Source organism: Aptenodytes forsteri, unplaced genomic scaffold (assembly GCF_000699145.1).
Source record: "Aptenodytes forsteri isolate BGI_AS27 unplaced genomic scaffold, ASM69914v1 Scaffold193, whole genome shotgun sequence".
NCBI classification, from domain to species: Eukaryota; Metazoa; Chordata; class Aves; order Sphenisciformes; family Spheniscidae; genus Aptenodytes; species Aptenodytes forsteri.
In genome coordinates, this window is record NW_008795405.1 from 8,296,479 (window position 1) to 8,309,789 (window position 13,311).

The following is a 13,311-nucleotide window of genomic DNA, read 5'->3' on the forward strand; positions in this document are numbered from 1 at the left end:
ATGTAGTTGAAGATGTCCCTGCCCACGGCAGGGGGGTTGGACTAGATGACCTTTAGAGCTCCCTTCCAACCCAAACTATTCTATGATTCTATGATTCTATGATGCTGTTTTACCCAATACGATGAGTATTTTTACCTTGATGTTGAAGGGACAGATACTGAGAGATTAAAGTGACAGAAAATAAAAGTGACAGAAAATCTGTCTCAAAACCAGCAATAAAACTGAAATCTCCTGGTGATCACCTGCCTTATATTCTTATCATGAGATCGCCTCTGAAGTTTTCTCATTTAGGGTCCTCCATTTGATTTTTGAAAAATCCTGGTTGTTAGTAGCCACCCAACTGTGGATTATATTCTCCTAATCATGTTGGATATAGTATAATTTAATTTAATATTCAGAGCTTTTTTACTATTATATTATTAAAGAAAACAATACTGAAGTGTGATATGCTTAAGAAAAATATTGTGTATTATTTTTATTTCACACTGTGATACCACAAAGACAGAATACCAGTGAGCTTCTCTTCACATCTAAGTGGTTAAAATGGACCAAGCTCATACAATCACTTCTGTATCTGAATGCTCGTAAAACATTTCTTTTTCATATCTGGGGCTCTCTTTGTTCACTGCCTTTTTTTCCTCAGTAATTCATGCTTTCTATACCACTATGTCATAAAAAAGGAGGATTAGAGTCTTCTCTACAAAAAGACTTGTCTGCAGCTCGTCAGCAAAGAAAACTTTATATATCCCTGTAGTTTCATTTGATGTTTTTAACTTATTCATATTACACTGATTTATAGGAAGTAACAAAACAGTAGCATAATATGGCTGTTTGAAACACAGGCATCTTAATGCCTTTAATTGGGACCACTAACAGGAATGAGGAGCAGAGGTCATGCACTAATAGGAAAAAAAATTCCACTTATTTTCACCACCTTTTCGTCAGCAAAGCAGTTGTGTGAAAAAAAAAATCTCTCATCTCTCCAGCCAATAATCTTGACTCTCTCTTTGAAAATTGATAAGGATGGATATTTATAGTTCCTGCTAGTACTGTATTAATCCTGGAGAGTATCCTTCTAGCACCGAGATGCATACCCCATTAGCCCTTCTCTTCCTGCATGAGTTTTCCTTAACAGGGCAACTGCAATGTCAAAATTTCTACCAAGGTTAGAGAACAAAATGCAGTTTCTGAAATGCCGCAGCTCCTGTAGTAGCAGCCCACTACTGCATCTGACCAGATATTTCTCCAGACCTATGGCTCAGCCCTACTTTGTAAAAGCTTCATTCATTCATCATTTTGGCTACTTGCTTCTGCAGTCGGCCTCAGATTGAGCCCTAATGGACTAATACAGATCTTGAATTCAATGGGAAAGTCATTTGACTTGTGCATAATTCATTGCACGATGAAGGATAATCTGGACTTCCCAGGCTTCCGTTACCTACACTGCTGAAAGCTTGCAATCTGCAGATGGCAAGGCATCTGGATCTTAAATCAACATGGTGTTCTATTGCACGGTAACCCCAACAGAAACACCTGGCATCATTTCACTGGAATATCATACACTGAGAAAAGCCTCCTCTCTATACCAGAAAACAAATTCTAAGAGCCAAGGCCCTCGTGCACAGCACCTAGGCTCGAAGCTGCTCACCTGCTACAAAGTCACCGAAGCCAACAGTAGTCAGAGTGACAACCACAAAGTAGATGGACTCCAAGGCTGTCCATCCCTCGATGTGTTTGAAGATAACTGCAGGAATCGTCACAAAGACAATGCAGCCTGCCAGGATGAAGAGGATGGTAGAGATCACCCGGATCTTTGTTTGACTCACTTGCTTTTTCTAGAAAAAGGAAATAACAAAAGCAAAAACAATATTTTGGGTGGATTTCTGGGACTGTATACCTTGTGAATGGCAGACTGATCATGCTGGTATCACCTGGTATGTCTCTTTCTGCCTTTTGTGAGCTTATTAGGTGGAATACAACCCTCTCTCCCCGTTAGTGAGAGCCCTGCCCAGGTAATAGTGAACCTCTATGTCTGGCCCCAGAAAATTGTGATTCCCATTTTCCATGCACTAGGCAGTTACTAACCTACCAGAAACACAGCCTGGAAAAACTGTCCTGAGCTTCAGAAAGGCTCCAGTACACTCCAGTTCAGGTTCAATGTGTAAGAAAAAGTGCACATTCACACCTCCATGTGTGTATATGTACACCCACATTGCCTCACCAGCACCAAGCATTCAACAAGAAAGACCAAGACTAAAATGAAAATAAACCCTTTTTTCCCCATAAAAACCTGAGATTTTATGTAGAAATAATTCATGCTTTGGGTTTTCTAGACTCAGGGTTTCCAGCTTTCCTTCACAAATATGAAGGTTAAATCTCCTTTTCAAAAATAGATTAGCTATATTATCGGTTTACTCCAGAAATAAAGGATTTATGTCAAATAGCAAACAACCTAAGATAAAATTACCTACGTAAATCCACACTGGAGAGCTCTTGAACAAAGAGTATGTGTGTTACTGTCTGCTATAAACTGAATACAAATATGAGCAGTGTAATTGCAACATTTTACACTCCTAGATCATGTAAACTCTCAATTTATTTAATATAAACTTAGATTTTGTTTCCACTGATATTGATGCAAGCCTGGATTAACACAAATGACTCTGGCAGACTTATTTCAGAGTTTCTCTACTGTAAGTAAACTCAAAATTCAATAGAGTTTCACGAGAAACCTGGAAATTACTAGAAATCTTACTGTGGATTAATTACAGTGGCAGTGTAAATTCTGTATTTACCCTGGAAAAGGAATGGGGAGGTCACTGTAAGTCACATATTTCCAAATTAGTTTTCCAAATCAAGCATCTCCCTTAACCCAGAAAAGAGATCTCATTTCAGATTAGGACATTGCCTAGACAGGAAATAAGGTCTCAGAAGTTATAATATTCAGAAGGGATATTGCCCAAACTGGTTAATATCTAACCAGCTTGTGAGCAGTACTACTGCTTCCACTAAAGCATGAACATTTCTTTTAGAGGTGCAATGTCAGACTCTCATTAGGCACTCAGCTGATCTGGGATGCTCGCATTTAGAACCCAGGTAGCAGCATAAGTATGCCATGTTTCATAAATACTTTTAGTTCTGAAACTGAGATGATCCCCACACTTAATTTTTTTCTTTTTGTGTGTGTGCATTGTTTTCTGTGTCTGGCTGAACAGAAATACTTAAATAGGATTAGTAATATAATGCCATAAATAAGATTAGTCTAATACAAGACATGGAAAAAACTGCCACTGAAGTACCAAGGAGAAAAACAACACAAGAATATAAAACCTGACTTGACTTCTTATTTCCTCTTTTTCTGGAAAGTCATTTTGAGCAATTTGCTAAAATACTAAAGGATGATCTAGCTTCTTTAAGAGGTATGGACACATTCACAATGGCAGGATTTCAGACTTACTGTATGTGTGGTGAAGGGAAAGCAACTGATCACATGGATGTTACATGGTGTCTTAGATGGGCACACTTGCTTTTTGTCATGGAGGATGAGGATTTAACCGAGTTGTTGTTTATTTACTAGTTTGGCCAAGGTGACTTGTTCACTTCTACTAAATGCTTCAGTTTCCTGATACGTAAAAATGAAATGGCAGACACCTTGCTACAGTGGAAGTTAGGAGGCACGTGCAGTGCTGTATAGTACTGGGAACCCTTGGACAAAAAGTACTTTGGAGCTGCCAAGCACTACTAGTAAAGCAAAGTTATGCATAGTAATCCTTCCTCCAGTCCCCATATAGCAACATTAAAATGCATTTCAATATGTATCAGGATTGTCTTGTCTCGTGGTACAGATAGGAGTGGAAAAGAATGGCCTGCAAATCAGTACCAAATGTTCAGGACATCACTTGTTCATGAGTGATAAATTCAGCCAAAGGTGGTTGGTTTTTTTAAGTAAAAATGATAACAACGTTAATGAGAGGATCTGCAGAAAGGCCTGACTTATGGTTATTGTGCACCTCAGTCACTTGAACAAAAGCGGAGCAGCTGAGGGTCTATTTTTTCCTTACTCTTCCACTGGTACAAATGAAGTCAGAAAGCAATGGTGAATCAGGCGCAGCATTTTTAGAGCTACTGAAACAGCACAAAAGCAAGACTTAGAAGTAGAATTACTTAATGGACAATAGCACATGAAATTCAGAATACAAGTGAAAAGGGGGGTCTTTTTACAGTTAGACGTGCATTCAGAGGACATTCACAGTAGAGTATAACTGCTACAGATCCAAAAAATGCTAAGGCATAAATGTCATTATTTATGGAATATGTACATCGTAGTAACCACATTACAAAAAGGTTGGTTTGCATGGGGTTTTTTGCAGATGGAGTTGGCCTTGCTATTTTACAACAAAGAACATCATTTTGTGCTGCCCAGGTTCTCAGGAATAAGGAAACGCAACCTTTACATTCCAGTTTTGGCATAGTTGTATCAAGACGAGACTAGATTAGCCTAAATCACTGCAGTATTACACTGTAGCAACTCATTATTAAAAGAAATAAATATATATAACATGTTGAGAAATCTGAAAAGGTTCATACAAACTTCTCTTTTAAATAGTATTTGCAATCTGAGCCCATTTTGTGGCATAAATACAGAATTTTCTATAGGTGTCAAAATGAAACAATAAGAGAGGCCTTTCTCCAGGAAAAGTAGTTCATCTCATAGCGGTTTAAGTTAAATGAAAACACTTTTAAAAGAGATATTTTCTACTTCCTTTTTTTTTTTTTAGTTTTGTTTTACCAACAAGTTCTCTCCACATTGATGAAGCAGATAATTTGTAAGATATTCAAAAAATACAAATAAATTAGTGCCTGCTAATGAGAGAGACTTCAATTTAAATCCACCTAGAGGTAATCTGGAAAAGATTAAAGGAGGAATCTCAGAAGAAAAGAATGGAGAGTTTTCTGTGATAACCACCTATGAGGGGTCATTTCCATTTACTAATGAAGGTGCTGATTTTACTCTTTAGGTGGCTAAGCGCTAAACAGGCAACATCACTGACTTCATCTTGTTTGTATTAATTCAACCTACTGTCAACCTGCTCTAGTGCCAAGAGGGGTGGACAGACATTCTCATGAAAACACCATTAACAGTGGAATTTAGTACTTATGCATCCTTTCCATCAGTAATTGTGACCTTGCTTTTTCCTTATTTTCTATTACATACATGGGGGTCTTACTGGTTCTGGTCTTATCCAATAATTTCAGGAGTTAAAAGAAATCCTTTTTTTTTTCTATTTTTTTCTTTCCTTTTTTTTTTTTCCTTTTCTCTCTCTCTGGTCCTACATATCAAAGCTGATGAACTGGAGTCTTTTATGGCTTTTCAGGTGAATTAACTCAGGCACAATTGTTCTGACCTGACTGTTGCCAACAAAAGGACTAACAAGGTTCTTAAGTTCCCAAGCTGAGACCACAGGGATGACACATATTCCTTCGAAAAGGGAGTAGGAGATACGGGATCAAAAGATGCTACAGCCATATATCAGACTAGACTAAATGCTAAATAAATGAAATATATATTTCCATGATCAGCATATTTCAAATACGCTTATTCCAAGATTTTGTAGTGTCACCTCCCATTTCACAGAAACTCCCCCAGTATACAGTACTACTCAACCAAAAATAGCACTGGAACATTTGCTGCTTCACAGTGAGCTCAGATGGTTCCTCCATCTTCCAAACATTTTCTTTTCTGAATTCCTGACAAATATCCCCAAGACTCCAAGCAAGTCATTTACCTTTTTGGCTAGATGACCAATGTCATATTTTTAGTGCTAGTATAATATGCCTTCATGGTACATGCTGTCCTCATCTCTCCACAAGGCTCTGTGTTTTGGAGTACTCCTCCAAAGAAAACACATTTCTTTAACGTTTCTTTTGTCCCCTTCACCTACTCTTAACTTTATGCCCTCTCCCATGCTAACAACTATTCTTAGAACAGATTGTCTCTGCCCGTGTACTAATTAAACAGCTTGTCTTCTAAATCACTTTCTCCAGATCAAAATACTTTAACAAGAGGAAAGCCAGTCTTTGTACTCAAAGCATAAAACAGAATATCACATATATCAGTTCTATTTTTTTCTCTGCCACAAACGTTAGGTATGTCCTTAGTCAAAACATTTTTGCTAGGCTAGTGTAGACAGTGCAGATAGTCATAGGTTCACACCACCTGCCTTTCAGCTCAGTCAAATGCAAGCCAGCCCTGGTCCAGAGCCTGGCACATACCTCAGTAGGGTGTAATGCCCATCTCAACAGGCTGTACGGAAAGGCTGACACAGCACTGGGCTCAAAATGCTGCTTGGTGATCAGCGGTGTGGTCGCATCAACCTCACTGCTGCCTATACCTGTCACTGTGGATTTCTTTCTAATGTGTCCTAGCTCCTTCACATTCAAAACGAGACTGAAACTAAATGTATTTTAAATATCACTGGCTTAGAGATAACATCTAAGAACAAACAGTTTTGTTCTTCAGTGTTCTCTGAGTACAGCCGCTTCCAGTCGGCTCCAACGGACCGACCGCAGGACACTGCTGAGACCCTCAGATAAGATGGTGGCATCTCTGGGAAAGTGTATTTAAGAAAGGTCAGAAATGCTGGACAGGCAGAGGAGGAGGGAATAGAGGAGGGAATGAGGGAATAAGAAGGTCTGGGGAGTGGGAGGTGCTCCATGGCAGAGCAGGTACTTCCCTGGAGGGACTGCAGCCCATGGAGTACCAGTGAAGGACCAGAGGAAAAGGGTTGAGAAAGAAGGAGGAGCAGAGAGAAACCACTGTGTCCTGACCACAACCCCTGTGCCACTCACTGCTGCACTGGAGAGACTGAGGGTGACCTGCAGCGATAACATGGGCAGAGAGGTGTCTGGAGTGAAGCGAGCCTGGGAGTGAAGCTGAGTCTGGAAAAGGGGGAGGAAAGGCATTTTGAATGTTTGTCTTTTTTTGTTTCCAAACACCCAACTCAGTAATTAAGTATTTATGCTAATTGGCAATAAATTAAGTTAAATTCCACAAGTCAAGTCTGTTTTGCCTGTGACAGTACTTAGTAAGTGATTTCGCTGGATTTATTTTGCCCCACAAGTTTTCTCACTCTTGTTCTTCCTATTCTCTCCCCATCCCACTGTGGGGAGGGGAGTGAGCAAGCAGCTGTGTGGGTGCTTGCTGCCAGCCAGGGCCTACTCACCACATCAATGAAGAAGGCAACAGCCCTTGAAAGCATAGCAGCAGAATTCTAAATAATATATTTTAAAATATATACAACATTTCAGACACCTCCACGTGTTAAGAACAGAGGTTTGAATCATTCCACTAGAGACAGGCTTCCCCTACTGTGTGACCAGCTCTCTTGGTGCCTCAGTGCTATTTTAATTCTTATGTTTTATAAAGAACGCTGCTATTGCTGCACAAGAAGATGCAAAATCCATCCCCTGTTTCTTAACTGCAGTAAGTACCATAGGGGAGACAGATACAAAAAGCTGTAGGCACTCACATTTGTTACTAAGCTTGGGAGAGACAATCCTGAACACATACAGGGCACAGGTCAGAGTAAAAAAGGATTTTTTTACATTGCTGTTTTTCCCCATAAAACCACACTTCTGCGGGGTGTTTGTCTAGACCCAGATGGAATATGCAGCAAGCTTCTCACAGAGCAGCAGCTTTCTCTAATGTTATTTTTGTAAATCTCTACGCATGGATCTTGCTGCAGTCGTAATGTGAGTACTTATACTGTGTTATGAAAATACAGAAACACTGGCTCAGAAATTTTCTAGGCTTGATACACCCCTTTCCAATCTTCTTCCTCTCTATAGAATGCACACTTAGGGCTTTCTGATATGCACCAACTAATTTTTACACGTTGCTTATTATGCTACTGAAGAAACAAAAATAACAATAATGAGCCCAAACCTCTGTTCTGGCTGAGCTGTATTCAGCCCAAGAAAAAAATAAATGTTGAATAAGAGGGATCCATGTATATATATGCTTTTCTCAGACATTGGAGCAGACAAAGGACAACAGAGGTTCACGGCACAGACTTAAGCAGTTTCAAAGGATGCTCACAGAGGCTGAATTTGGAATGTATTGCTCCTTCCTTCCTTCAACTCCCTTCTGAGTTACATCTATATACCCCTCTCCCAGGGAGTGCAAGAATGGGTTAATAATGGTTGTTCCACATCAAATCCCTGTACCTGAATGGATTTTACCTTGCTATTCCTGGTAACCCTGATTTTGATCAGTGTTGAGTCAATGCTTTCATCTTGTTCATCAGTGCAATTCAGGGGAAAAAATAAAATGCAGTTCTGATGGTGCAAAGTGCCACATAGCAGCAAGGCTAGATTTATGAGTATATGCTCAGCATCTAATTAAGAAATGCACTGAGACAGAGAAAGGCAATTAGTGTAGCTAGATCAATGAGAGATCAGGTTATCTATCGCATGACATGGCCACTTTCAAAGACTTAGCAAGAAAAAGAAAATTGAACTTCATGTTAGAAATATCTCCTCTTAGCAGGGTGGAAAAACTCAACATTCCTTTTTTTAGCTCTGTTTTGGTGCTCATTTTTCGTTCTGTTATTTTGTTTTGTTTTGTTTTCTTCTTCTACAGTGGAATAAAGCGTCCAGATTCCTTCATACTGCTGAGTTTTCAGAACATTTCCCTAGTGATTAGGAATGTAACAACATCAGCATTCATAAGACTAGAGTGGATACTTCGTTGGACTGTATATTGAAAGGTTAAATAGTGACCTTTTGAAACAGGGAGCAGATCTTCAGGCTAGATGACTTCTATCTGTTTCTAAACTGCAGTTTTCAGTTTCTGCTTAGTTTGGAATAACTGGCTAAGCAGCCTTCCCTTACCCTTCTCGGGTACAATAGCATACATCATTCTCTGCAAGAAACTCTTGCAGAAGCCTCCAAAGCATATTCTGTATTTACCATGAGATTTCTTATAGATATTAACACTATGAAGACTGCAATATTGCAGAATTTCTAGAGAAAAACATTATTTGTGACTAGGCAACTAACCAAAGAGCGTTCTCTCAGGTAACTAGCCCACAGGGAGTGATTTTTCCTCTAGGTGGGATACAGATCCCAGAAGAGTGGAAGGAAAGTAAAAGGAGGAAGACAGAACAGCTCCTCCTGGGCAAAAATGTGGAAATAGTGGAAAATGTCTCACCCCTAGAAGTGTCCCTCCATGCCACAACTCTCCCCCTGCTCCTCCCAGCCTTCTCCATTTTGCAGGAGCAGCCGCTGCTTACCTGCAAAGGTAAAAGGAGGGCAGGGAGCACCTTCAAAAGAAAAAGTCTGGCATGGAGTGAAGGGTGCATCAAATACTTTGTCCCATGGCTCAAAACAGTTCTTATTGCCACAATGACACATGTATGTGCTGAGAGAAAACATGAACATGTAAATTACATTAGAGTGGTTAATACGATAGCTTGACAGTCCTGAAAGGTGAAGGTTGAATACATAAAGCAACATAACATTAAATTCACCACCTTCATCCAGCCTGTTCGTAACCTTGAAGTAGCATCTCTTAAGTGAAAAAGTAGCACAATCCTCATGCCTGGGATGAGGCACCATGTACAGGTACCCTCATGAAGTAATTTCTATCTATTGCCTTTCAAGTTCTATCACCCACTTCACATTCAGTCTCTGATGCTTCCCCCAAGGTTGCCCACAGGAGTTTTGGAGGATATTCTGAAAAACGCTAACTAGAATGGCTCTACATATTTGTTGGGGGAGAGGGGGGATCAACAATCACTGTATTATGAGTGATTTTGTGTTGCAGTTGCATTTCTGTCTTGCTTTTCCTTTACTCCCTATATTGCAAACTTAAACAATCTTGAGGTTAGGATTTTCTTTAGGATATAAATCAGGTCTTCAGAGATGGCAACACCTTCATCAAAACCTTGGCACATAGGATTTGGTATTTCAGCACTGCACTGCCAGGAACACAGAGAAGTTCCACAGCATTATGACCAAAACTTAACGCAATATCAAAAGGATATTTTCTATATATTCACTATATTCAGTTCCAAAATGAGGACAAGCGCTTAGGAAAGGGTTTAACTTTCAGACTGATGGTTGAAAAGTTCACAGTTTCTTTGGCATTAATCAGCAGCTTCCACTGAAGTATCTTATTTTTTAAGTTTCATACAGAGTACCTAAGAAACTCTAACTGCTCAGTAAACTCTTAATCATACTTTCAGTTCCTGTTTGTCTTGTGTTTCATGAGAGATAATTGCTTGAGACTCATGGGGTTTATTTCCTGTGCACTTCACTGCAATTAAAAGTTATGTGACTAATACTAATTTTAGCAGGAGGCAGGCAGTATATAGTTTTACCCTTTAGAATAGTGGTTCCTGAACATTTCAAACCATAAAGAAGGACCGTTTAACTTACTTCCTTAATAAGAAAATTGGGATCCAGGCTCTGCACGGAAATGCAACTCCTTGCCACTGCTTATACTGAGATCATTCTGAATACTAACTTAGTTTCAAACTAAATGAGAGGTGGCAAAGATTGGGCTTTGATATAGAGAAAGAAATAGTGCTCATCTTTTTTCACCATAGAAAACAGAAAAGAAACAGATAGATGGAACAATAGCTGGCAAAAGGACAGAGATCATATTCCAGAGATAATCCCTGATGTACATAAAAAATAGCCTGAGTACATTCCAATTAACAGTGGAAGACAAACCCTTCCTGAAAACTTCGTTCATCATTACTCTATTGTTTTTATGTTCTTCTTTAAGGATGATGTCATCATCCATAGATCAATCCATCATCCATAGAAGGGTTTGGAAACCCTTCTACTCAGTGTCAATTGCCAAATACTCTCTTACCTTGCACTTAAATGAGGTTTGTAGCCACTGATTGCCTACTACATCTGTCTTTGGTTTATTAATTAATTCTGTGTAAACATTCAAACAGGTGCTAAAATATTAGGCAACCTACAAAAAAATGCTAAAGTAGATGAAGAAAAAACCCTGAAGATAACAGAGGATCTTGGGTTCATATACAATAGCTGCAGTCTATCCACAATCAGAAAGCAATGTAATGAAAATTGCTTCCCAAATGAAAAATGAACTATTACAATTTACTGTAATACATGTAGATACCTGAACAGTGATAAATAAAGCCTTTGTATTAATCATAGATTCCTGACTAGATTTTGTACAATATTCTGTTTTTAAGAGCTGTAAAATATTATGAGCACTGCAGTTCAGTGACAAGAGTATGACTCCAGTAAGAAGAATAATTGAAGGTTTGAACCTTTAATAATTTTAAATAATTAAGAAAAAAATAATGAAAAGATATTAAAAGGCCTCACATCATAACTGCAGTTCTGACAAGAGTATGACTCCAGTAAGAAGAATAATTGAAGGTTTGAACCTTTAATAATTTTAAATAATTAAGAAAAAAATAATGAAAAGATATTAAAAGGCCTCACATCATAAGCAGGCAAAACAGTACAAGATTTCCTCTGAAGTGCCCTGTAGTCAACAGCTACACTGTGCAGTGCCTAACACTCACAGAAAGAGGTGTTACAGTGATACCAGCAATAATTACTTTTGGGGATGGACTTCAATGCATATTGGGTTTCAGTTTTGGTGCACTGGAGCTGACTTGAGATTTCCAGATAACGCTATACTCTGGATTTAAGCTAGTTTTAAAGCCTGGTTTTAGAATAGTCTTTCCTCCTCTGTTTATACTGTCATCTTTTTAGTGAGACTGATTTGATTCTAAAATTGTAGTAATTATTATCTCTTCCTGGTGTTGACATGTTCTCCCTTCTTAGAGCTGCTGCCTTCTCTTTCTAGCAATCCCAGGAATGCCCTTTCAACTACCTCCAGGCTCAACACCTCCCGGGTCTCTCTTTAGAGGTAGACTCACTTCAAGACCTTCATGATCCTCTCTCTGAAGTTGCCTCAGGCTGATGCCCATACTTCTTGCAAGCCCTTACAGGCCTAACAGACATTGTTGATAAAACCAAAATGTTTAAAAGATCTTTCAGAGATGTCAAGATCTGAATTTAACTGTTCAGGTTAATATTAACCCTTAAATTATATGCCAATTTGCAAGAGGTTATTGACTTGCAGGATTAAAGAAAGATGTGCTCCACAGCCAGCCCACGTAAGCTTTAGACTCTAAACTTACACTCAGCAACAAATATCAGTGGATAAGAACAAATCAGCGAAAGGTTTGCTGCACTGAAGTTACTTTCCCTGAAGCAGATTAGCTGTAAGCATTACTAACTGAATTAAATACCCAGTTAGAGGAAATAAAATGCCAAAAGCTGGGATCCATAGATTTTGTCATGAATTTTTTAGTACTAGCATACTATCTCAGCACTGTGCAGAAAAAGATACTTTCCTGCAGCTCAAATATAATGGAGGGGGAAAGTGATCCAAAGAGTAAAACCAAGATATTCAAGACCATACCACAAGCCAGTGGCTGAACCTAAAATAGAATTCAGAGACAAATTTGGCTCTGGTGGATGAAGAGTCACAGCATGTAATGAAGTCACAGCCTGCACCATTAGTTGTTTAGTTCACCCATACGAATATCATTTCCCTGTATCTTCTATTGGCACTAGAGCACGAGGACTACTAAAGCAGGTGATGATCAAAAGCAAAAATAAAACTTCCTGCTATCTTTCCATCACCATAATTAAAGCACTGATTAGAAACATAAAAAAAATGTGGCCTGCAGTATCTCAAGGAGAAAAGTATTTCAGAGACAGGCATTGTGAATTTACCATTCCTGCCTTTCATCCTCCAGTTCAACTTTGTAAGAGTCTACAGTCACACTTCTGCCATTGCTAGACATACTACAGGGAAGTGTCCACATGGCCCTGGGTCTGGACTGCTTTACATCCAAGAAAAGCAATTAGAACAACTCTTGTTGAGAAGGGCATTGAAGGAGTCCAGGCAGGAAGGAGCAGAGAGAGGAATACATTTGTATGTCTGAGTACAGAGATATTAACAGTCCTCTGTAACAGATATGTTACTGATGAGCTAGAGGAGAATGCACCCAGAGTTTTCCAACCTGGAGCACGCATAGCTTCCAGGAGGATCTGTTCCATGATCTTCCCAGGCACAGAGCTGAGACTGACTGGCCTGTAGTTCCCCGGGTCTTCCTTTTTTCCCTTTTTAAAAATAGGCATTATGTTTCCCCTTTTCCAGGCAGTGGGAACTTCGCCGGACTGCCACGACTTCTCAAATACGATGGATAGTGGCTTAGCAACTTCATCCGCCAGTTCCTTCAGGAC

The 13,311-nt window shown here is 39.2% G+C and overlaps 1 protein-coding gene across 1 annotated transcript in view; it reads right to left on the reverse strand.

Moving 5' to 3' along the window:
• The window catches only part of KCNK10 (potassium two pore domain channel subfamily K member 10), a 73,203-nt gene that overhangs the window by 7,711 nt on the left and 52,181 nt on the right, over positions 1-13,311 (reverse strand). The window contains exon 5 of the mRNA XM_009280758.1: positions 1,649-1,835. Coding sequence (XP_009279033.1) covers positions 1,649-1,835 — 187 coding nt within the window. The remainder of the gene's footprint in view (positions 1-1,648; positions 1,836-13,311) is intronic.